This window comes from Chiloscyllium plagiosum, unplaced genomic scaffold, assembly GCF_037043375.1.
Source record: "Chiloscyllium plagiosum isolate Xiang-an unplaced genomic scaffold, Cpla_swu_hap1 HiC_scaffold_13, whole genome shotgun sequence".
Taxonomy (NCBI): Eukaryota; Metazoa; Chordata; class Chondrichthyes; order Orectolobiformes; family Hemiscylliidae; genus Chiloscyllium; species Chiloscyllium plagiosum.
Window position 1 is genome coordinate 78,597,705 of NW_028270151.1, and position 25,912 is coordinate 78,623,616.

At 46.7% G+C, this 25,912-nt stretch overlaps 2 protein-coding genes across 5 annotated transcripts in view; one reads left to right on the forward strand and one right to left on the reverse strand.

Moving 5' to 3' along the window:
- The window catches only part of LOC122555753 (presenilin-associated rhomboid-like protein, mitochondrial), a 46,336-nt gene that overhangs the window by 3,822 nt on the left and 16,602 nt on the right, over positions 1–25,912 (forward strand). The window contains exons 1-4 of one of the 4 annotated variants that reach the window (XM_043701839.2): positions 5,013–8,587; positions 10,672–10,894; positions 13,516–13,656; positions 19,669–19,717. In XM_043701839.2, coding sequence (XP_043557774.2) covers positions 10,814–10,894; positions 13,516–13,656; positions 19,669–19,717 — 271 coding nt within the window. In that variant the 5' untranslated portion in view covers positions 5,013–8,587; positions 10,672–10,813. Of the gene's footprint in view, positions 1–5,012; positions 8,588–10,671; positions 10,895–13,515; positions 13,657–19,668; positions 19,718–25,912 lie in introns of those variants that run through there. The other 3 variants (XM_043701840.2, XM_087993800.1, XM_087993799.1) reach the window with 3 other exon arrangements.
- Positions 18,670–25,912, reverse strand: part of LOC148148354 (uncharacterized) — a 58,432-nt gene continuing 51,189 nt past the window's right edge. The window contains exon 6 of the mRNA XM_087993801.1: positions 18,670–19,153. The gene's annotated coding sequence lies outside the window, so the exon portion shown is untranslated. The remainder of the gene's footprint in view (positions 19,154–25,912) is intronic.

Genomic DNA, 25,912 nt, shown 5'->3' on the forward strand with positions numbered 1-25,912 from the left:
ACGCGAACTCTGCTCCCCGCCCACAACACCCCAACTGTGCCCCCCGCCCACAACACCCCAACTGTGCCTCAATGCCCACCTGCCCTCACTCTGCCCTGCACCACCCTCACGGTCCTGCCCCGCCCTCTCTCTGCCCCCAACTCCCCCTCAGTCTGCCTCCACATGCTCACCTCTCATCTGCACCCCCACACCACACTCAGTCTGCCCTCACTACCCCCGAACCCTCTCAGTCTGCCCCCGCTCCCCCGTCTGCCCCCAGCCTTGCCATTGTCTGCCCCTACCTCCCTCTCAGTCTGCCCCCACCTCACCCAGCTTCCCCTCAGTCAGCCCCAACTCCCCCAGACTCCTCTCAGTCTGCCCCCACCTCCCCCAGCCACCTCACAGTCTGCCCCCACCTCCCCCAGACCTCCTCTCAGTCTGCCCCCACCTCCCCCAGACCTCCTCTCAGTCTGCCCCCACCTCCCTCCTCCAGACCCCCCTTCAGTCTGCCCCCACCTCCCCTCAGTCTGCCCCCACCTCCCCCAGGCCCCCCTCAGCCTGCCCCCACCTCCTCCCTCAGTCTTCCCCCCCACCTTCTCCCTCAGTCTTCCCCCCCACCTCCTCCCTCAGTCTGCCCCAACCAACCCCACAGTCTGCCCCTCTCCCCCACCTCCACCTCAGTCTGCTCTCTCCACCCCCTCAGTCTTCCCCCAGACCCCTCTCAGTCTGTCCCCACCTCCCCAGTCCCCCCTCAGTCTGCTCCCACCTCCCCCAGTCCCCTCTGTCTGTCCCCACCTCCCCCAGTCACCTCTCAGTCTGTCCCCACCTCCCCCAGTACCCCCTCAGTCTGCCCCCCCAGTCCCCTCTCAGTCTGCCCCCACCTCCCCCAGTACACCTCAGTCTGCCCCCCCCCTCAGACTGCCCCAACCTCCCCCAGCCCCCTCTCAGTCTGCCCCCACCTCTCCCAGCCCCCTCTCAGTCTGCCCCCACCTCCAACAGCCTCCCCTCAGTCTGCCCCCGCCTCCCCCAGACCTCCTCTCAGTCTGCCCCCATCTACCCCAGACCCTCCTCTCAGTCTGCCCCCACCTCGCCCAGCCTCCCCTCAGTCTTCCCCCACCTCCCCCAGACCCCTCCTCAGTCTGCCCTCACCTCCCCCAGTACCCCTCAGTGTTCCCCCAGCCCCACCTCAGTCTGCCCTCACCTCCACAGTCCCCCCCCCTCAGTCTGCCCCCACCCCTCCCAGCCCCCTCTCGGTCTGCCCCCACCTCTCCCAGACACCCCTCAGTCTGCCCCCTCCTCCCCCAGGCCCCTCCTCAGTCTGCCCCCACCTCCCCAGACCACTCCTCCCCCAGACCCCTCCTCCCCCAGACCCCTCCTCAGTGCCCCCATCTCCCCCAGACCCCTCTTCAGCCTGCCCCCACCTCCCCAGACCCTCCCACTGTCTGCCCCCACCCCCCCAGACCCTCCCACTGTCTGCCCCACACCCCCAGACCCTCCCACTGTCTGCCCCCACCCCCCCAGACTCTCCCACTGTCTGCCCCCACCCCCCAGACCATCCCACTGTCTGCCCCCACCTCTCCCAGCCCACCTCAGTCTCCCCCCGCCCCCCCAAGTGTTCCCCCAGCCCCCACTCAGTCTGCCCTCACCTCCCCCAGCCCCCCCAGTGTTCCCCCAGCCCCCTCTCAGTCTGCCCCCACCTCCCCCAGCCCCCTCTCAGTCTGCCCCCACCTCCCCCAGCCCCCTCTCAGTCTGCCTCTTCCTCCCCCAGACCCCTCCTCAGTCTGCCCCCACCTCCCCCAGACCCCTCCTCAGTCTGCCCCCACCTCCCTTATGCCCCCACCTCCCTTATGCCCCCACCTCCCCCAGCCCCCTCTCAGTCTGCCCACACCTCCCCCAGCCCCCTCTCAGTCTGCCCCCACCTCCCCCAGACCCTCCCTCAGTCTGCCCACACCTCCCCGAGACCCTCCCTCAGTCTGCCCTCACCTCTCCCAGACCCCTCAAGTGTTCTCCCAGCCCCCCTCAGTCTGCCCTCACCTCCCCCAGCCCCCCTCAGTCTGCCCCCACCCCCCTCAGTCTGCCCCCACCTCCCCCCACCCCCCTCAGTCTGCCCCCACCTCCCCCCGCCACCCTCAGTCTGCCCCCACCTCCCCCCACCCCCCTCTCAGTCTGCCCCTACCTCCCCCCACCCCCCTCTGTCTGCCCCTACCTCCCCCAGACCCCCCTCAGCCTGCCCCCTCCTCCCCAGACCCTCCCACTGTCTGCCCCCAGACCCTCCCACTGTCTGCCCCCACCCCCAGACCCTCCCACTGTCTGCCCCCAGCCCCCCTCAGTCTCCCCCACCTCCCCCAGCCCCCCCAAGTGTTCCCCCAGCCCCCACTCAGTCTGCCCTCACCTCCCCCAGCCCCCCCCCCGTGTTCCCCCAGCCCCCTCTCAGTCTGCCCCCACCTCCCCCAGCCCCCTCTCAGTCTGCCCCCATCTCCCCCAGCCCCCTCTCAGTCTGCCCCCACCTCCCCCAGAACCCCCTCAGTCTGCCCCCTCCTCCCCCAGACCCCTCCTCAGTCTGCCCCCACCTCCCCCTGCCCCCACCTACCCCAGCCCCCTCCTCAGTCTGCCCCCACCTCCCCCTGCCCCCACCTACCCCAGCCCCCTCTCAGTCTGCCCCCACCTCCCCCAGCCCCCTCTCAGTCTGCCCCCACCTCCCCCAGCCCCTCTGTCTGCCCCCACCTCCCCCAGACCCTCCCTCAGTCTGCCCCCACCTCCCCCAGACCCTCCCTCAGTCTGCCCCCACCTCCCCCAGACCCTCCCTCAGTCTGCCCCCACCTCCCCCAGTCCCCCTCAGTCTGCCCTCACCTCCCCCAGCCCCCCTCAGTCTGCCCTCACCTCCCCAGACCCCTCAAGTGTTCCCCCAGCTCCCCTCAGTCTGCCCCCACTTCCCCCCACCCCCCTCGGTCTGCCCCCAGCCCCCTCTCAGTCTGCCCCCTCCTCCCCCAGACCCCCCTCAGCCTGCCCCCACCTCCCTCAGACACCCCTCAGTCTGCCCCAACCATCTCAGTCTGCTCCCCCTCCCCCCGTATCTGCCCACCACCACCCCCACCCCCACTCCCCCTCCCCCACTCCCCCTCCCCTCAGTCTGTGCTCAATCCCTCTGCACGCCCCCTTCTTTGCCCTCTCAATCTGTCCCACACTCTGTCCCCATCACCCTCAGCCTGCTCCCACAACTCCTGCAGTCTGCAACTCCTCCCCCTGCCCCCTCAGTCTACCCCCAAACCCCTCAGACTTCCACCCCCAGCCTTCAGACTTCTCCCCACACCCTCCTCAGTCTTGCCTGGTTCCCACACCCACACCCCGGATCAATCAGCCCCTGGAGCTCCCCCCATCCATCTGTTCACCCGTCAATCTGCCCTCCCCACCATTTGCGCCCCCACCTCTCCCTTCAGTCTGCTTCCCCTGCCCCTCTGCACAATCTGCCCGCCCTCCACTTACCCCAGACCCATCGTCATCTGCCCCGCCCCTTCACAGTCCACTGTTCCGCTCCTTCAGTCCTTCACCCCATTCTCTCTCACTCTGCTGTCACGCTCCCCTCACACGAGTGCCCCACCCCCTTACTCTGCCCTGGACCCTCACCACACCGCCCCGCCCTCCATTCCGCCCCCTCACTCCTCCACCGCACTTCCTCTCACTCCTCCGCCCCGCCCCCTCTCACTCCTCCGCCCCGCCCCCTCTCACTCCTCCGCCCCGCCCCCTCTCACTCCTCCGCCCCGCCCCCTCTCACTCCTCCGCCCCGCCCCCTCTCACTCCACCGCCCCGCCCCCTCTCACTCCTCCGCCCCGCCCCCTCTCACTCCTCCGCCCCGCCCCCTCTCACTCCTCTGCCCCGCCCCCTCTCACTCCTCCGCCCCGCTCCCTCTCACTCCACCGCCCCGCCCCCTCTCACTCCACCGCCCCGCCCCCTCTCACTCCACCGCCCCGCCCCCTCTCACTCCACCGCCCCGCCCCCTCTCACTCCACCGCCCCGCCCCCTCTCACTCCACCGCCCCGCCCCCTCTCACTCCACCGCCCCGCCCCCTCTCACTCCACCGCCCCGCCCCCTCTCACTCCACCGCCCCGCCCCCTCTCACTCCACCGCCCCGCCCCCTCTCACTCCTCCGCCCCGCCCCCTCTCACTCCTCCGCCCCGCCCCCTCTCACTCCTCCGCCCCGCCCCTCTCACTCCTCCGCCCCGCCCCCTCTCACTCCACCGCCCCGCCCCCTCGCTCCACCGTCCGTGCCCACGCTCCATCAGCCCGCCCCCTCTCACTCCACCGGCCTGCCCGCTCTCATTCCACCGGCCCGCCGCCCCCCCCTCACTCCACCGGCCCCCCCCCCCTCACTCCACCGGCTCGGCCCGCCTCTCCACTTCAATCCACCGGCCCGCCCCCTCTCACTCCATTGCCCCAGCCCTTCTCACTCCACCACCTCCCTACCATCCACTGTCCGGGCCCACTCTCTCCATTCGCCCCGCCCCCTCCACCCTGCCTGCCGCATCCGCCCTGTCCACTCTCAGTCCTCCACCCCACCCCCTCACTCGACCGCCCTGCCGTCTGTCTCTTCTCAGCACGCCCCTCACTCCTCCATCACCCCCAGCTGCTTTTACCCTCCCCCATCACCCAGTCCTCCCCCCATCATCCAGTCCCCCAAACTCCCACCCCTCGCTCTCACCCCCTCTCACTCACCCTCTCACCCCCTCTCACTCACCCAGTCCCCCTCCCACCCCCTCTCTCTCCCCCACCCAACCCCTCTGCTGTCTCTCCCCCACCCGCCTCCCTCTCTCTCCCCCACCCGCCTCCCTCTCTCTCCCCCACCCACCTCCCTCTCTCTCCCCCACCCTCCCCCCTCACTCCCCTAATTCCCATTTTGCACCCCCTTCTTCCCAATCCCAGTCCCCTTTCACCATGCCCAGTACGCTTTCACCTCCCTAGTCCCCCTTCACCCTCCTAGTCCCCCTTCACCCCCCTAGTCCCCCTTCACCCCCCTTACTCTCAGAACCCCACACAACTCTCACTCCCTGCATTTGCCCCCAGTTCCCCTCTCACTCCTTTCCATTCTCCCACCGACCCCCAGTTGCTCTGTACCATGCTGAACACCCATTCCTTTCCTGATCCCTGCAACTCGTCAATCTGACCCTCCCAAACTCCAACCTGGCCCGTGCTGCTCTTGATCCTGCTCCCCCACCCACAGTCCAACCCTGCCTATGCCCCCCACATCGGTATGTCATCCCCATCTGCCACATTGACCCTTCTGCCCCAATACCCTCTCTTATCTGCCTCTAACTCCGAATCCCCCTTCTTTTAACCCTATCCCTGAACACCTGGAACTTACCCAAACCTTCAGATCCACAGAGCATTCGGCCCCTAACAATTTTCTGTGCATCCCTCTCTTATAGAATCATAGAATACTGACAGCATTGGCTTGTTGAGTCAATGAGTGTGTCAGCACATGCAATTTAGCTGCCCCCAGTCCCTCCCCCCCATCTTTTTCCTCTTTGTATGCTAATTAAATATAATTCAGAAAACCACACTGAATCTGCCTCTTCTACATTTAGGCAGAGCATTCCAACTCCTAACCACTCACTGTATAAAATGTTCATTCTCATCCTGTCTTTGGTTCTTTTTGCATCCATCCTAAGGTGGTTCCCTGTGGTTTTCCTCCCTTCCATCACTTTTTTCTGTATTCTTCACAGTTTTGAATATCTCGATCAAACCTTCTCAGAACCTTTTCTTTATCGAGGAAATATGATTTACCAATCTCTTCCTATAACTGAACGGGCTGGAAACCCTCCTCAGTTCTCTAGAAAGTCACCACTTCCTTCCCAAGTATCAGATCTTGAATTGGACGTGCCACTCCATTGAGGTCACTGTAAGTTTCATACAGGATCACCATAACTTTGTTAATTTTGTACCCTATGCCTCTGTAAAGCCCAGAATCCTGTATCCTTTTTTTTAATAACCACTTTCTCAAACTGCTCTGGCCATGTCCAGTCATGTGTGCTCATACACATCCAGGTCCCTCTGCTCCACCACTCCCTTTCCAATTTTTTCTCTCATTTATATTGCCTTTCCTCACATGTCCTACCAATTATATTTTCCATATGTCTGCCCAACCCACTAGTCTGTCCCTGTTCCCCTGAAGTCTCTCACTATCACCTTCACAGTTGACTACTTCCAAGTTTTATGTCATCTTCATATTTTAGAATTACATGTTCTGCCCCCAAGTCTACTTCTTTAATGTGGGTAGGGAAAAAAAACTAGTCTTAATACCAGCTCCTGAGATATCTCTACTAAATGCAATCCTCCAATTCAAGAAACATCTGTTCACCACCTACTTAGCACTAGAATCTAAGAACCAGGAGCTGGGGTAGACCAAACAGCATATTGAGCCTGCTCCACAACCATAATAATTTTGGATGATCTTTGGCTCAAACTTCACTTTCCGCCTCACTTTCCATAACCGTTAATTTACTAAGACGCCAAAAATCTGCCTATCTGAAGTAAATTTAATGATGAAGCATCCATAACTCATTAAGGTAAAGACTTTCCAACTCTTGAATGAAGAATTTCTTGTCATCTTAATTGTAAATGATCATCCCGTTATGCTGTGATTGCATCCCCATGTTCTGGATTCCCCTTAAGGAAACCACCTCTGCATATATTATATATATAATAACCCCTTCTGAATCTTATATGTTTCAATGAGTTCACCTCTCATTCTTCCAAACTCCAAAGGAAATGGCCCCAGTGTAACTTAACTTATCATCATAGGATAATCTTCTCATTCCAAGCACCAGTGCTGTGTATCTTTGCTATGTTACCCCCAGTGCACATATATCCTTGCTTTAGTATGGTCAGCAAAACTGCACAGTGTTCCAGGTGTGATCTGCTCTACTGGTCACAGCTTGTTAATTTGAAACTGCTGCACTTACCCGTGGTCTTTGCTTCCTGTCCATTAATGAATCCTCTATCCATGCTAATATATTATTCAACTGCCATGAAGCATTATTGAACAATTTTTTGTGCGGTAGCTCACCAAAGCACTTTTGGAAATTCTGCATCTAATGCTTCTCTGTTATCAATCCTACAAGTTACAACCTGAAAAATACAAATACATTTGTCAGACCGAGTTTCCTTTTGGTTACTTGATCTCATTGTGCTTATCTAAGACTTCCTAAAAGATAGATTCCAGTGCTTTCTTGTTGAATAATATCATGCTAACTGGCCTGTACTTGGTGCTTTTTCACTCCATTCTTTTTTGAATCAAAATGTTTGCTGATACAAATGATCCGTCAATAATTGCCAACTGTGCATGTTCTCTTATCCTTTTCATTCTGTGTACGCTCATATGCATGTGCAGTAAAAAAAAGCCAATTTTTTCAACAAGAAAACTACTTAACACCTTTTTAAATTATTTATTTGAATGTTTGAGAGTTTGCTGGCTTTCAGTTGCTTGTTTTGTAAGTGTTTGACATGTATCACTTTTACTGCGCATGCTCTTCTGTGTCAGCAGGTCCAGCCTTCTTGAATGTGGTGTTGGATTTGCTGGTTCCTAACCTGCTGAAGTCATTCCAGATTCTGGGAACTTTTTGATAACTGTAGTGGAATATTTACTATCTCTGCAGTTATCCTTTTCAGAAGCCTCCATGTAGGTTGGCAGGCCCTGGGGATTCATAAGCTTTGAATCCCATCAGTTGCTTCAAAACATTTTTCTCTGCTGATGTGAATTACCTCAGTTTCCTGAACTTTTTTTTTTGGTCCTTAGTTTAGCCACCTTTTCTGGTATGTGTCATCTGTCTTCCATTGTGAAGGCTGATAGAAAATGTTTTTTTCAATGTCTGCCATTTCCTCATGTCCCATGATATTTCTTTCTGTCACACATTCTAAGGGACCAACGTTTAGTTTAGTTACAGTATTCCTTTTATATCCACAAAACTGTTTACAATCTTTTATATTCCTGGCTCGTTTGCTTTTTTTGCACGTTTCTATTCCTTTTTATCCACTGTTTGGTGGTCCTTTTCTGGTTTCTGAAACACTGCAAATCCTCAGGTTTATTATTCAATGTTTAAGCCTTGTTTTAATCTAATACAACTCTTTAACCAGCTGAGGAAATCATAGGTGGATAGTTTGGCTGTGCCTTTGCTTTTCTTATGAATGTAATTTATGAACAATTTTGAATTGTTTTACTGCCATACCTTTGAATCTATTTACCTGTCACTCCTAGTCCGTTCTCCCTCATAAGTACGTGAAAACATTTATTTGACGTTGTTTGAACTCTTTGCTGTCACTTTTTTTTAAAAAGTGATAGGCTTCAATTTTTCTGAGAAGCCTTATGTGTGACACCTCATCGAACCCCTCTTCCCCACCCCCTCATATTGTCACCACCTCTTGCCCCTACCTACCCCCCACACCACTCCTGCCTGCATCTCTGCCACCATGGTATCTTTTACATCTCTCTGAGAGGATGTCCATTCGCAAGAGGACACCTTGGACACTGCAGCTCTTACTCAGTATTGCACTGTGGTGCCAGTGTATGTTTCCAAGTCTCTGCAGTGTGACTTGAGCAGACAGCCTTGTGAATCAGGTGAGAGTGCTAACATTGAGCTACAGCTCGTCATGGTGACTTCATTTCAAAAAGTATCATTGAAGATGTGACAGGAGGAATTTTAATCACAAGGTGCTACTAAATCCTGGTGCTTTCACTGTTGAAGTACAGGCACAGTAGGAGAATTTCATATACTTCACTTTGTACTTTGGAGTAGTGCTAATATCATCAAACTGGCAATTCAGAACGCCAGGTTAATGTTCTGGGGACATAACTTCAAACCCATCATGGCAGATGGTGAAATTTGAATTCAGTAAAATTGAGAATTTAATACAAGTTGGTGTATTTTATTAAATAAAAATGTAATAGTTTTAATAAAAATCTATTAAGCTCGCTAATGTCCTATAGGGAAGCAAACCTGCCAACCTGATTGGTCTGGCCTCCTTGTGATTCCAAACTTAATGTTAAAAATCACACAACATCAGATTATAGTCGGGTTTGTTTGGAAGCACTAGCTTTCGGAGCACTGCTCCTTCATTAGGTGGTTGTCCACCCCAGTCCAACACTGGCACCTCCAAGTGGCGACCATTCCAAACTTAACAAAGTTGATTGCTAACTACCTTCTGAAATGTCAATCAATTCAAGACCAATTTGGGATGGGCAATAAATGCTGGCTTGCCAGCAATACCCACATCCCCATCTACGAATTAAAAAAAAATTTTACATCTCCACGGCAACACTGAATAAAGTTCATTGCAGCACAGAAACTAAAACAAATCTGTGCCTACAAAATTTACGGAATTCAGTGATGCCAGCAACTTTTTGATAATAAAGTATAGTGATAGTGGACTCTAATTCACAGACTAACCCTTCAATTAAAAACGCAGAAATTTAACACAGCTTCCATTTATGTTGCAACTCTCACCATTCTGGGGTCCTCCCAAAGTACTTTACAAATAATTTAAGTGCTTTTGAAATTTAGTCACAATCATGTAACAAAGCAACAGTGGATTTGTGCCCAGCTGAACTGTGACAGACAGCAATGAGATAAGGGGAGAAATGCTAATTAAAAGTTTTGCACCCCAAAATGCAAATGGGAGAACTGTCATTTGCTGGGAGGGCACAAATTCCTAATGTATTGGAGCTCCTGAAGAATTTTGGATACTGAAGTAGATGTCTCTCTTTTGGTGGTAAAGGCTGCTTGCTTGAGATTTTTATGTGGGAAAAATATCAGATTTTGGGGAATGTGAACTCCGGCTTTGGAAAGAGTCTCTTGATATAATTTGTCCTTATGTATCATTAAACTAGTACCCTCTAATGTGGTGCACTCTAGGTATCAGGACAGTGATCAAAGGTGAAGCATTGCTTTCTGAACAAAAACTGAAAGAACTGCGGGTGTTGGAAATCAGAAGCAAAACAGGAATCACTGGAAAAGCCCTGCAGGTCTGGCAACATCTGCAGAGAGAAATTCTGAGGAAGGGTCACTGGATCCAAAACATTAACTTTAATTTCTGTCCATAGATACTGCCAGATCTGCTGAGCTTTTCTAGCAATCTCTGTTGTTTCTGCATTGCTTTCTGAATCCTGTCTTGTAGAGTGCAGAAAACAGAATTTGGAGTAGATCAAAAAAATCGAATGAATGAGCTGTACTGAAGTAAATAATTCTGTGACTGGAAAGATGAGTGGGACTCAGTTCTCAAGATCCAAATTTATAGTAATTTTACCATTTGGCTAATGAGCTGAAGAGATTTGTCTTTATCTCTCACAATACACATTGATATAATATCTCTATATTGAATAGCGGACGGGGAGGTGAATATCTTAATTTGTAGGGACGAAGGAAGGGAAAATATCCTATTCTATTACCTACACATTGGCGCGTTTTTGTCTGGCCATATTTACTGTGCTGTGTGTACTGCTGAAGGCAATAATATGATCAATGATCTGGGAAGGTGTGCTGACCAACAATGGCAGGAGTGCTTCTTTAGTAATTGCAGTGCCTAACTTCTGTTCTGGGTGCGTCCTGCTATTGCTGATGTACGATAATTAATGTATTTGTGCTGCACAAGTGTAGTAAGCCTTTTGAAGTATATTGAACATTGTAATTTTTTTTTCTCTGCAAGGTTAATTTTCTACAAGGATGCTCGGCGTGGGTTTAGAAAAGCTCCCAAAAAAAATGAGCCCCGAAACGTGGAACCGGACGAAAAGATTCTGAAGGACTTGGCCTCGCGTGTGAATCGGACGAGCAAAAGCAGCCTCACCCCAATGCTGGATGAGCCCATCTTAGCTAAATCATCACCACGCTCATTCAGAAGGCTCGTCAGACCCTTTGTGTTTACTGTAGGGGTAAGTTGACACTGAAGAGGATGCTGTTCTCTCCTCTGCTGAATCTCTGAGAGATACTGATGAACTGGGTGCTTCCTTGGGCTGCAGTTCTTCCTATGTGAGTCAGGAGATTGTGTCATTAGGCCGTTGATGACTGAACATTAGTGCACAGCGATCAAAAGCTGTTGGTCATTTTCCCTTCCCTGACCTGGGGTTCTAAGATTAATTTTATTTGAGAAAGGTATTGGCCACTAATCCTAGTGAGCCTGCTTCTCTTTTGTTGACTGTGGCATCTCTGCCTTCAATCCAAATTCCCATACCCTATTTTCAACAAATATTTTACTTTTACATGCCTCGGTAGATTCTGAGCCTGCAACCTGGAGTAGTACACAATCCTTTAACCAAAATCCTTGGGGCCAGTTGTTTTTCAGAATTTGGAATTTTTCAGATTTCGGAATAAATGATATTTTCACAGTAAAGTAAAAATATACCAAATAGCAGACCCACATGTGATTAGTACGAGTGCTGAGACACAATTGACGCCGTCCAGTGCTGGGCCACACTGCCATGTCACATCTGAGTGATGTGGGTCGAGTGGGTGTGGAGTTGGGTTACCTGTTCGCACAAAAAAACCTTGTTATGCAGAAAAAACTTCATAAAGGAACTTCAGATTTCAGAGTTTTTTCGGAATTTTGGATAAATGATTATGTACCTATACATCCCAGTTTTTCACAAATAGTTTGTGTACAAAAAAATTCCTAGATTTTCAACTTGTTTTGCTCAATCCTTAAGATGTGGCCTCTTTTTTGGAGGGAAGAGCTGAATGTGATCGACCCTATTAATCTTGTGTATTTTAATCACCTCAGTCAGACCACTCCTTTGCAATTCATCATTGGGGATTTTAACCTCTGTTTGTTCAAAATAGATTGTTTTCCTGTGAGTTGCCACTAATTTTCTGCAAATCTGTATGTCCTTTCTAACCTGACCAAACACTATTACAAATGAATCTGCCTACTGTTGTACGTTACTGCAGTTGTATTTTAGTTCATACTCTATCGCCATTACAAAGATGCACGGGATTGCACAAGTCTTTTTGAGTGAATTTTCTACTTGAGAGCATTCTTTTGATTTATATATCTAGATTCCTGAATTCCTTCGTTCACCTCATGTTGCTGCCCAGAACTTTGATCTTTCCTGGTCTGAGGGATCTCGTGACTTATTACTGCTTGAAATTGTTCTTGTTAATGATGCCTGTTTTTAATTCGGGCATAAACCCTACTTCAGGAATGAGGAAGGTGTGCCAAGCAGGCTAAGATAAAAGGTAGGGAGGAGGGACTTGGGGGAGGGGCGTTGGGAATGCGATAGGTGGAAGGAGGTTAAGGTGAGGGTGATAGGCCGGAGAGGGGGTGGGGGCAGAGAGGTCGGGAAGAAGATTGCAGGTCAAGATGGCAGTGCTGAGTCCGAGGGTTGGGACTGAGATAATGTGGGGGGAGGGGAAATGAGGAAGCTGGAGAAATCTGCATTCATCCCTTGTGGTTAGAGGGTTCCTAGGCGAAAGATGAGGCGCACTTCCTCCAGGCGTCGTGTTGCCATGATCCTTGGCGGAGTGGGAGGGGGAGTTAAAGTGTTCAGCCACGGGGCAGTTGGGTTGGTTGGTGTGGGTGTCCCAGAGGTGTCCGTGGCTGAGCACTTTAACTCCCCCTCCCACTCCTCCAAGGACATGCAGGTCCTTGGCCTCCTCCATAGCCAGACCATGGCAACACGACGCCCGGAGGAAGAGCACCTCATCTTCTGCCTAGGAACCCTCCAACCACAAGGGATGAATGCAGATTTCTCCAGCTTCCTCATTTCCCCTCCCCCCACCTTATCTCAGTCCCAACGCTCGGACTCAGCACCGCCTTCTTGACCTGCAATCTTCTTCCCGACCTCTCCGCCCCCACCCCCTCTCCGGCCTATCACCCTCACCCGAACCTCCTTCCACCTATCGCATTCCGAACACCCCTCCCCCAAGTCCCTCCTCCCTACCTTTTATCTTAGCCTGCTTGGCACACCCTCCTCATTCCTGTAGAGAGGGGCTTTTGTCCGAAACGTCAATTCTCCTGCTCCTTGGATGCTGCCTGACTGCTGCGCTTTTCCAGCAACACATTTTTCAGCTCTGATCTCCAGCATCTGCAGTCCTCACTTTCTCCTATTTTTAATTTTATGCTTATTTTATCCAATGGAAATATCCGTGGGTCATCATTGTGAACTTTGAATGTCAACAGCATCGATCCTGGGTGCAATTGGAGTTTTCTCAGTTGGAGGCAAATTTGAAAATACCCCTGGCGGGTGATGATCATGCATTTTAGACGTATTGATTTATTTCAGCTTCTCTCCTATTCCATCTTTGTGAGGTCCGATGCTGGCTTTTCAGCTAGTATCCCACACTGTGGGCCTGGGCTCTTTGCCAGGTATCCTGCTTTGTAGATCAAGGGCTATTTGTCCTGTAACACGTATTGCAAACCTTAGTATTTTACCCAGTGGATTGCAGTATTGCCCTTGTCCTGTAACAGAACAGTATAAGGTTGAAAAGGGCTGATCTAGTGATGGTGTTATGTATTAAACTGAATTATCAGCTAGACGTTGATCAGTAACTTCTTTAGTTTACAGGATCCTCATTCGGGGTGGCAGCCATCTGGCAGTATGAGTCTCTCAAATCTAGAGTTCAAAGTTACTTCAATGAGCTCCGATTGGATTGGCTGGAAAAGCATCACCCTCCCAAAGCTGGTGATATCAGGAAGCAGGTAAAAGTTTGCGAAACTTCACAGTATTTAAAACAAAATTCAAATTTCTTTTGAGTTATAAGCACCTGATTTCTATGGATTTTATTACCTGGGGGATGGGATGAGCTGTTTTAGAATCACCACAGTAAGGGAAGGCAGGATGATGCAACCACTTTGTTAGGCCAAAGAGAATGTCACTGCAACCATAGAACTGTGCTTATATGCTGTGGATTGAAAGCTGGTTTTCACGGAACATTAAGGTATCATTAGATCAGCACTGAAAATGTGTTGCTGAAAAAGCGCAGCAGGTCAGGCAGCATCCAAGGAGCAGGAGAATTGATGTTCGGGCATGAGCTCTTCTTCAGAAATCGCGATTCTCCTGATCCTTGGATGCTGCCTGACCTGCTGCGCTTTTCCAGCAACACATTTTCAACTCTGATCTCCAGCATCTGCAGTCCTCACTTTCTCCTAGAAGATCATTAGATCAGCACTCTACTGAGTTAGTGAGTGTAGGTAACATTGATTAGAATGGACCCAATGAATGCCAGTTGACTTGACAGTGGTGAATGCAGAAATACAATATATTACCTTTGGCTAAACAGTTTGCAATGGAAATCCTTTCATGTAAAAACTAGGACAGTACTGAAGTTGTGTTTGGCTTAATAGCTCCCAAATTCAAACAGGTTTATTGTGTTTGAGCTGCAAATGTCAATCACAGTACGAATCAAGAACAAGTACTTGAATTTTAATAACTTTTTAGGAAACATTAGGAAGCTAATAGTCACTTAAATAGGGAAATCACTCTACAATGGTAGTGTCCCTGCCCCTGAGCCAGGAGACCCAGGTCTAAGTCTCACCTGCAGAGGTGTATAATAACATTTCTTAAGAGATTTGTTTAAAAAAAAATACAATATCCAAATCATTGTATGTAGAGGTCATCATAGTCAGGTATGGTGTTTTGGAGAAACAAATGCTTTTACTGGCAAAGGCCATTAGTTCTTCAGGCACTCATTTTCTTTGGCTGTAATGTACAAGTAGGTGAGGAAAAACAATTTGTGTATACTGTATTAGAAATAGAAAAATTTGCATTTCTGTAAAACTTGTCACAACCTCAGACATCCCAAAGGAGTATATGTGATTTTGGGGAGAGGAGGGGCATAATGGTATTTTTGAGATATAGTCACTGATAGGCAATGTAGCACCTACTTTGTGCAAAGCAGAATTCCATACATGTGATGGTGACCAGGTAATCTGATCTTAGTGGTGCTGGTTGACAGATAAATATTGGCCAAGAAACCAGAGAGAACTTCTCTGCTGTTCATGTAGTGAAGTGGAATGTGTTATGTACATATGAGAGGACAGATATGGCCTTGGCTTAGCTTATCATCTGAAAGACTCCTTCAGCAATGGGAATGTCAGTCTGGACCTTTGTGCTCCAGTTTCTACAGTGACACTTGAACCCACAGCATTCAAGTCAGTGCTGAAAAGTAATCTGATATCTTTTATCCTGCTTTATGAATGAACCAGCAACAAGATCTTTTGATCCCAGACGCAGAAGCATCATCTATGAATTACAGTGATTGTTTGACAGCAATTTGCAATTATAAGTGAAACTTAATTTGATTTCTTTTGTTTCTGATTGGACTGGAAAGTGTATTTGGGGATTGTCTTGGGGTGGAATGCTCCCAGTTGCGGAATTGTTCTGAGACCTCAGAGGTAGGGCAGAGTCTTTGTGAGATGGTTAGCAAAGATTATTACTTAACGGACATTAATCCTCCATCTAGTTCTGCTGAGTATATTACCATTGGACCAGTTTTTATTTTGTATTTGTGAGGATTAGTTTTGCTTGTTAATGTTATTCTGCATTTTCTGTATTGTTATATTATCAGGGCTCTATTGAGAATGGATGTGTGCTAGAGGACTGGAGAGTGGCAGGTATAGCAACCATTTTTAAAAAGGGAGGCAGAGCTAATGCAGGTAATTACAGGCCTGTTATATTAAGTTGAGTAAATGCTTTCACAAACTATCAGAAAATGAAGGGACATGAAATTATTAGTTGCAAAACTAGAATAAAAGTGATTAGAAAGGAGTAAGTGCAAGGGTAATAGTTGAAAGCAATTATCCAGAAGTCACTGGTGTCCAGTGAGGCTTAAATATAGGGGCAATGCTGTTCATTATACAAGTGAGCTATTCTGACATAGATCGAGAGAGAATGATGTCAATGTGCCAATGCTGAAGTGCAATTAATACAAACATTAGTTTGTAGAAAACACGAGGAAGTTGCAGGGGGAATATAATGAGGTGGGAAGGTGGGCTATACAGTGGCATGGAGAAGCTAATACAGTCCTTTTTGTGATAACATGATAGTTGCAATCTTGTGCAACCTTGCGCTATAATAAATTGCGTAATAAAAATAATTCTTAAAGAATTAGCGGTGGAATCGTGTAATAACCAACACATGAATGCAAAAGTTTGCATTTTATAAATAACATTCACTTATTCATCAGTTGAGGTACAGCCGATTTGCGTTGACGAAACACGTAATAGCAGAAAGGACTGCATTGTGGATTAACAGAAGGAATGGAGGTTCAAGTGGGTAATAAAGGTAAACTCCAATTATGAAGGCTGGTTTAAAAAAATAGCTAGCAAATTATTAGTTTTTATCATGAAAGATATACAGTATTAAAGTTAAGAGGTAATGATGAAATAACAATGAACTAACTGAGACTTCACTTATAGTACTGAGGTTATCATTGATTTGCACATAATAGGAAGGATATTAAGACCTTACAATATGTATCAGACAAATATCCTAGGATGCTGCTTGGTATGAGAAAGTACAAATCTGCAGAAAGGTTCCATAATTTGGGTCATTTTGAAATGTACAAATGCAGACTGCAAGATGATAGAACAGTGTTAAAAATAATAAAAGGGGAGATAGAATCACAGTGTTCTCAGTTGTTGAGCTGAGAACAAAGGGCAATAAATACAATATGAAATGCAAGAGTTAGAGGGGAAAGAATAAAAAGGAACCTGAGGTGCAACTTTTTTTACACAGGAGATGGTACACATATGGAATGAGCTGACAATGGAAGTGGTTGAGGCGGTTACATTAACAACATTTAAAAGGCATTTGGACAAGGTTTAGAATGATATGGGCCAAGTGCAGGGAAATGGGATTAGCGTGGGACATTTTGGTCGGCATGGACTAGTTTGGGCCAAAGGGCCTGTCTCCATGCTGTGGGACTGTATGACTCTATGACTGAAATGGAGGGAAGGTGACATTCCTTTGCAAAGAGAGTTGTGAAACTACGCAATTCACTTCTGGGATAGTTGCTGAGGCCAGAAAACTTGTCAGAAAATGTGATTAGATCGGATAGATGAATGAAGGAAATAAAAAAAAGGAACAGAATGAGTAAATTTACGTAAGACTATTGGAAGAAAGGTAAATCCTGAAGGCGTTGTTGATAAGTTTGCAAATGACACAAGGGTACGTGGAGGGATAGGTAGTGTTGAGGAATTGGGGTGGCTGCAGCCTTGAACCAATGGGTGAGTGGGCAAAAAAGTGGCAGATGGAATGCAGTGTGGCAAAGTGAGAAGTTATACATTTAGGTAGGAGGAATAGAGGAATTGACTATTTTCTGAATGTGGAAAGGCTTTGGAAATCTGAAATGCAAAGAGACGTGGGAGTCCTAGTTCAGGATTCTCATTAAGTTGACATTTAGGAAGGGGCAAAGCAATGTTTGCATTAATTTCAAGAGGACTAGAAAACAAGCAGAGATGTGCTGATGAGGCTGTGTAAGGCTGTGGTCAGACTGCACTTGGAAAATTGTGAGCCCCATATCTAAGGAAAGATGTACTGCCATTGGAAGGGGTCCGGAGAGATTTACAAGAATGATCGCAGGGCTGAAAGGCTTGTCATATGAAGAGTTATTGAGGACTCTGGATCTGTACTTGATGGAGATTAGAAAGGTGAGGAGGTTCTGATTGCAACTGACAGGATAATGAGAGGCCTGATAGAGTGGAAGTGGGGAAGATTTTTCCACTAGTAGGAGAGATTAGGGCCTGAGGCACAGCCTCAGGTTGAAGGGATGTCCATTTGGAAGTGATATGAGGAAAAATTTCTTCAGCCAAAGATTGGTGATTCTCAGGGTGTGGAGGCCAAGTCATTGAGAATACTTAAGACAGAGATAGGTAGGTTCTTGATTTGGAAAGGTATGAAGCGTTACAGGGAAATGGCAAGAGAATGGAGTTGAGAAGCATGATTAGCCATGATTGAATGGCAGAGCAGCCTTGAAGAGCTAATTCCATATCTATATCTTATAACATGGATTGATTGAACTGGTATGTTCTGTCCAGCATTAACCTCTGTAGACATCTCTGTATTTGTTTACTGTTTACCTGCTAGTTCTGCTTAGTAGATGACAGCCCAAGTTGAGAGAAAGTTTATACTGTAGCTTCCTGAAGTTTAAATAATAGGGTCTCCTGATCAACACCATGGCTTTACAAGAGATTGGCTGAAAATTTATTTTTGGGGAGCAATGACATGCATCTAGGAATGGTCTTTGTTGCTGAGCACAAGATGAATACCTTAGCAAAAAGCCTAAAAATGCAAACACACAGAATGAATAGAGTCTGATAACTCTTATGGTCAATCAGCTTACTGGTAGCCCAGTTGAACATCTCATTTGGAGAAGATGATGCCTGTGTGGAATGACCTGGACATTTTTCCATATTAAAGGAGAGTTGGGCTATGATAGGAATGAGTTTTTATGGGACAGTCAAGGAACAGCATGAGTAAGTTTTGAGGTTAGAGTTAGTGTATGATAAAGGTGAACTTTGGTGGAGTTAGAATGCAAACATGGTGAGTGTCAGTTGTAGAATTGGGGCACAAATATTTTAGCAGTGATGGGGTACAAGAATGTTGAACTTTGATGGAAAGACTGGGATAGAAATGGGATGAGTTTTGGGGAAGATTTTAGAGTCTGGAATTTTGATTTGACAGTTGGTAAGAGTGAGTAATGAGTTATCTTGAAGGAATTCAGATATCAGGAGAATGTGCTTTTTAAAGCTTTAATGAGAAAATTAGGATATGAGAGATATAAACTTTAATAAGAGAATTTCTGTTATTAAAGGGCTTGTATGATTCACAGTAGCAGCACTGGAACAGGGGTGGAGCATTTAATAGTTTGAGCCTGTCCTACCTGTGAGTGAGGCAACAATAATTAAATCAGTAATCAAACTGCACATACCCACCTTTGCTCCATATTCTTTAATGTCCTTGGATAACATGGATCTATGAAGTTTAGAATTACAATTAACAATTGTCAATTAATTAAGAACTAGCAATTTGTGGAGGAATTTTCCAAATTTCTCATATCCTTGAGCTTCTTTATTCACTTATGGGATATAGGCATCGTGGACAAGGCCAGCTCATTCCTAGTTGCCCTGGAATAGGTGGTAGCGAGCTGCTGCCTCGAACCATTGCAGTCCTTGTAGTGTAGGTAAACCCACAATGCTGTTAAGAAAGGAGTTCCAGGTTTTAGATCGAGTGACAGTGAAGGAAAGAAGCTATAATTCAAAGTCAAGATGATTTGTCTCTTGTAGGTAAACTTGTCCACATTGGTACCCAGTGCTTCAAGAATGGTCTAACTCGAACATTCCATATCTAAATCACTGATTCTACCTCTTATTCTAATTCCCAGATAGAGATGACAGCACTCTGTTTTGTCTTTTGGAATGTTATTTGTATTTGTCCATGATGCTTAAATGATCTGCATTCACGGACCCCACTCTCCTAGAAACTCCACTATTTCTTGTCTTTCACCATTTAGAAAGTACTCTATTCTTTCAAGTTCAAAATAATGATCCCTGATTTGATGACATTGAAAATCCATTTGCCACCAACTTTAGTTATTAGCTTAATCGGTTAACATCTATTTATGATTTTATGCATCAATATTGCTTACAGTGGCATTATCACTGTGCCAAGTCTGCTCTCATATTTGAAATTCAATTATTGTTGTGTTTTAGGTGAATCAGTGGTGGAACAGCCTTACTGAGGGGCAGAGGACTGTCACAGGTTTGTGTTAAATTAAATGAACATTCATGGAATGTTGGTGATAAATACTGAGAAGATTTTAGGTCTTAGGTCAGCCTTCTACCTTGGCCATTACAATTGTGATGTTGATATTTACTTCAAGGACTTTTGATGCTTTCTGTAAGTCTTATACAAAGGCTATTTTGAGATTGCATTGCAGTTTCTTTAGCTGCTCAGTCATAATATCTCCTCAGTCAAACATTTAGATGAATAATATCGAGGATCCCTTACATATTCCTCTGTAAAAGATGTTCCTATCTGGAAATATCGAGGTAATAATCTACTTTTGCTGTAAAATGAAGTGGTAAATGAAACTTTTATTTTCACTGCAGCAGTCTATTGTGTTGCAGTTACATGCCAGTTGCAACATTTGCCACTGCAGAGAATCATAGTGAATTATATCTTTTTGCACCTAGCCATTGACCCCACACGGTGGTGCTGTGTCATTCAATTCTAATAGCCTTGGATCGACCACATATTGCAAATTTCATCTGATTTAATTTTGAAAGAAAGCACCAACAGATCTGGAATCTTGATCTACATCATGTACCATGGTCTGAATTCCTCACGTTGACCCCTGCAGATGGTGATGCCTTAGATGGTTATAACACATGATCTTTGTCATGTGTTATAACCATCTAAAGTCATTAGAATAATTACAATTCACAGGAGACCACTGGCGCTTTATATCCATCTCTACTCTCTACAAGACCAATAAAGCCAGACTCATTTCTCTGTAGCCCTGGATTTTTTTTTGTTTCTCTGCAGATAATTATCTAGTTCTTTTCAAAAGGCGTGACTGAATCTGCCTTTGCCATACTGTCAGGCCATGCATTCAAGATTCTAACGACAAGCTGCATAAAAGAGACTTTTTTCCTCTTGGGATGGTGGGACTGATGTATGAGGAGCGGTTGAATTAGTTAAAACTATATTCAATGGAGTTCAGAAGTATGAAGGAGAATCTCATAAAACTCTGTAACATTTTGGCAGGACAAGGCAGGGTAGACTGAGGAAGGATGTTCCCATGATAGGGGAGTCCAGAATCACGGGGCACAGTCTAAGGATGTAGGGTAGACTATTTAGGACTGGGATGAGGAGAAATTTCTTCACCCAGAAAGTTGTGAGCCTGTGGAAGCAATTGTGTCCAAAAATTGCATCATTTTAAGGAGGAGTTGGATATAACAGTTGGGTCTAAAGGGATCAAAAAATATGGGGGAAATGTGGGAACTAGTTTGATCAGTGTCAGGAGATATAGGAAGGTAGTTCAGGAGTCTCTTGTGGTTATTCCTCTGTCAAAGAAATGTACCTTTTTGAGTACTGTTGAGGATAGTATCTCAGTAGAAAATAGAAATGACAGCCAAATCTTGGGCACCAAGAATGAATCTTCTGTTAAGTGGGGTTTGATGAAGAATTGTTATGGAGGGGCTCTGATGTCAGGGGTACAGGTAGGAGATTCTGCAAGCTTGAGTGTGAATTCAGGATGGTATGTTGCCTCCCTAGTCAAGGATGTTTCAAAATGGTTGCAGCATATTGTCAAAAGAGAGAGTGAGAAGCCTGAAGATGTTGTACACATTGGTAAGAATGACACAATTGGAGAAGGGGTTGAGGCTTTGCAGAGTGAATGTCAGATGTTAGGTAAAAGGTTGAAAAGCAGAACTTCAAAGTTAACAATTCAGAAGGTAGAAGATAGGGCAGCTAAATCAATGACTGAGGAAATGGTACAATGGACAAGGATTCATGTTTTTGCATCATTGGATCTCTTCTGCAGCAGAAAAGACCTCAAAAGGGATGGGTTTGACCTGAACTGGAAGGGGTCAACATCCTGGTGGGGAGATTCGCTCATGTTCTTTGGGAGCCTTACAACTAACAGGGAGGGAGGTGGGGACGTCCTAAGTAGTAGTGAGAATAGAAAGACAAATGCAAATGGTTCTGAATTTAAAAAAAGAGCAAATTAATTCAAAAAAGGCAGGCAAGGGCAAGTCAGAATGAGGTGACTCTGAAGAATTAAACTGCATTTATTTCAATGCAAAGAATCTTGCAGGTGAGGCAGATGAACTCAGGGCATGTATGGAAACATGGGACTAGGACATCATAGCTACTACGGAAACTTGGCTGAGGGAGGGACAGCACAGGCAGCTCAATTTTCCAGGAAATTTGGAGGGCAGAAAGGTGATATGAGATAGCCTTGGCAGGTAAGTTTAAGGATAACCCTTAGAGATTCTACAAGTACGTTATGAGCAAAAAAGGCAAATAAGGAGAGAATAGGTCTTCTTAAAAATCAACAAGGTTATTTTTGTTTGAAACTATAGGAGATGGGAGAGATACTAAACAAATATTTTGCATCAGTTTTTACTATGGAAAAAGAAATAGAGGCTAGGGAGTTCAGGGAAATACATCTTGATATCTTGAAAACAGTCCCATTACAGAAGAAGTGCTGGAGGTCTTAAAAAACATAAAGGTGAATAAATCTCCAGGACCTGATCATGTCTTTTCCAGGACATTGTAAGAAGTAAGGGAAGAAGTTGTGTGGCCCTTAGCAGCGATATTTGTATCATCTTGAGCCCTGGGTGAGATACTGGAGGGTGGCGAATGGTTGTCCATGTCTTTAAAAAGATTGTAAGGAAAAGTCTGGGAACTCTTGACTTGTGAGTTTGACATCTGTGATGGGTAAGTTGTTGGGGGTGATTGTGAAGGAGAGGATTTACTTGCATTTGGAAAGGCAAGGACTGATTAGGGATAGCATGGCTTTATGTGTGGGAAATTGTATCTCACAAACTTGATTGAGTTTTTTGAGAAAGTAACTGAGAAGATTGATGAGGGCAGAGTGATAACATTATCTGCATAGACTTCAGTAAAGCCTTTGACAAGGTTCCACATAGTAGACTAATTAGTGAAGTCAGATCACATGGGATTCAAGGAGAGCTTGCCAATTAGATACAAAATTGGCTTGAGAGTTGGAGACAGAGGATGGTGATGGGGGATTTTTTTTATTGGACTGGAGGCCTGTGATTAGCAGTTTTCTGTGCTGGGTCTACTTTTGTTTGTCATTTATATAAATGATTTGGGTGAGAATTTAGGAGGCATTGTTAGTAAATTTGCGAAGACACCAAAATTGGTGGAATAGTCAATAGTGAAAAAGGTTATGTAAGATTATAAAGGAATCTTGATCAATTGGGCCAATGAGCTGAGGAGTTGCAGATGGAGTTTGATTTGGATAAATGTGAGGTATTGCATTTTGGTGAAACTCTCAACGGGTGGGACTTATGCAATTAATGGTAGAGCCCTGGGTAGTATTGACAAACAGAGAGATCGAGGGGGTCAGGTGCATAGTTTTTTGAAAGTTGCATCATGGGTAGATGTTGTGTTAAGAGGGCATTTACCATAGGGTCATAGAGGTACAGAATAGAAACGGACCCTTCAGTCCAACTCGGCCATGCCGACCAGATATCCAAACCTAATCTAGTCCCATTTGCCAGCGACTTGGACCGTATCCCTCTGAACCCTTCCTATTCATATACCCATTCAAATGCCTTGTAAATGTTAAAATTGTACCAGCCTCCACCACTTGCTCTGGCAGCTCATTCCATACACGCACCACTCTCTGTGTGAAAAAGTTGCCCTTTAGGTCCCTTTTAAATTTTTCCCCTCTCAAACTAAACCTATGCCCTCTCGTTCTGGACTCCCCCACCCCAGGGAAAAGACCTTGTCTATCTACCCTTCCCATGCCTCTCTTGATTTTATAAAACTCTATAAGGTCACCCCTCAGCCACTGACACTCCAGGGAAAACAGCCCCAGACTATTCAGCCTCTCTGTATAGCTCAAATCCTCCAACCCTGGTAACATCTTGTAAATCTTTTCTGAACTCTTTCAAGTTTCACAACATCTTTCTGATAGGTGGGAGACAAGAATTGCAAGCAGTATTCCAACCATGGCCTAACCAATGTCCTGTACAGCCGCAATATGACCTTCCAACTCCTATACTCAATGCTCTGACCAATAAAGGATTGCATACCAAACGCCACCTTCACTGTCCTATCTGCCTGCAACTCCACTTTCAAGGGACTGGGAACTTGTACTCCAAGGTCTCTTAATTCAGCAACACTCCCTAGGACCTTACCATTAAGTGTATAAGTCCTGCCCTGATTTGCCTTTCCAAAATGCAGCACCTCACTTTTATCTGAATTAAACTCTATCTGTCAATCCTCGGCTCTTTGGCCCATCTGATCAAAATCCCGTTTGAGGTAGCCTACTACACTGTCCACTGCACCTCCAATTTTGGTGAGGTTTGCAAACTTACTAACTATATCTCCTATGCTCACACCCAAATCATTTATGTAAATGATGAAAGGTAGTGGACCCAGCACCGATCCTTGTGACACTCCACTGGTCACAGGCCTTCAGTCTGAAAAACAATTCTTCTCCACCACCACCTTCTGTCTTCTACCTTTGAGCCAGTTCTGTATCCAAATGGCTAGTTCTCCCCGTACTCCATGAGATCTAACCTTGCTAAACAGTCTACCTTGAGGAACCTTGTCAAACACTTTAGTGAAATCCATATAGATCACGTCCACTGCTCTGCCCTCATCAATCCTCTTTGTGACCTCTTCAAAAAACTCAATCAAGTTTGTGAGACATGATTTCCCACGCACAAAACCATGTTGACTATCCCTAATCAGTCATAGAGATGTACACCATGGAAACAGACCCTTCGGTCCAACCCGTCCATGCCGACCAGATATCCCAACCCAATCTAGTTCCACCTGCCAGCACCCGGCCCATATCCCTCCAAACCCTTCCTATTCATATACCCATCCAAATGCCTCTTAACTATTTCAATTGTACCAGCCTTTACCACATCCTCTGGTAGCTCATTCCATACACGTACCATCCTCTGTGTGAAAAAGTTGCCCCTTAGGTCTCTTTTATATCTTTCCCCTCTCACCCTAAACCTATACGCTCTAGTTCTGGACTCCCCGACCCCAGGGAAAAGACTTTGCCTATTTACCCTATCCATGCCCCTCATAATTTATAAACCTCTATAAGGTCACCCCTCAGCTTCCGACAGTCCTTGCCTTTCCAAATACATGTACATCCTGTCACTCAGGATTCCCTCCACCAACCTGCCCACCATTGGTGTCAGTCTCACTGGTCAATAGCTCCCTGGCTTTTCCTTACCATCTTTCTTAAATACTGTAGTGGCACCACATTAACCAACCTCCACTCTTCCGGCACCTCACCTGTGAGTATCGATGATCCAAATATCTCAGCAAGGGACCCAGCAATCACTTCCCTAGCTTCCCTCAGAATTCTAGGGTACACTTGATCAGGTCCTGGGGATTTATCCGTTTTTATGCATATTAAGACATCCAGTACCACCACCTCTGTAATATGGACATTTTTCAAGATGTCATCGTCTATTTCCCCACATTCTTATATCTTCCTTGTCCTTCTCCACGTTAAACACTAATGCAAAATACTCGTTTAGTATCTCCCTCATATCCTGCGGTTCCACAATTCGGCTGGCTTGCTGATCTTTGAGGGGCCCTATTCTTTCCCTAGTTACCGTGTTATTGTATTTATAGAATCCCTTTGGATCCTCCTTAACCCTATTTGCCGAAGCTATCTCATGTCTCCTTTTTGCCTTCCTGATTTCCTACTACATTTATACTCTTTTAAGGATTCACTCGATCTCTGCTGTCTATATCTGTCATATGCTTTCTTTGTCTTCTTAAACAAAACTTCAATTTCTCTAGTCACCCAGCATTCCCTACACTTACCAGCCTTTCCTTTCACACTTAACAGGAATATACTGTCTCTGGACTCTCATTATCTCATTTTTGAGGGCTTCCCATTTTCCAGCTGTCCCTTTACCTGCGAACATTTCCCCCCAGTCAACTTTTAAAAGTTCTTGCCTAATACTGTCAAAATTGGCCTTCCTCCAATTTAGAATTTCAACTTTTAGATCCGATCATTGTTTTAAAACTAATAGAATTATGGTCGCTGGCCCCAAAGTACTTGCCCACTGACACCTCAGTCACCTGCCCTGCCTTATTTCCCAAGAGTGGGTCAAGCTTTGCACCTTCTCTAGTAGGTACAGCCACATACTGAATTAGAAAATGTTCTTGTTCACACTTAACAAATTCCTCTCCATCCAAACCTTTGACAGTCCCTGTTTA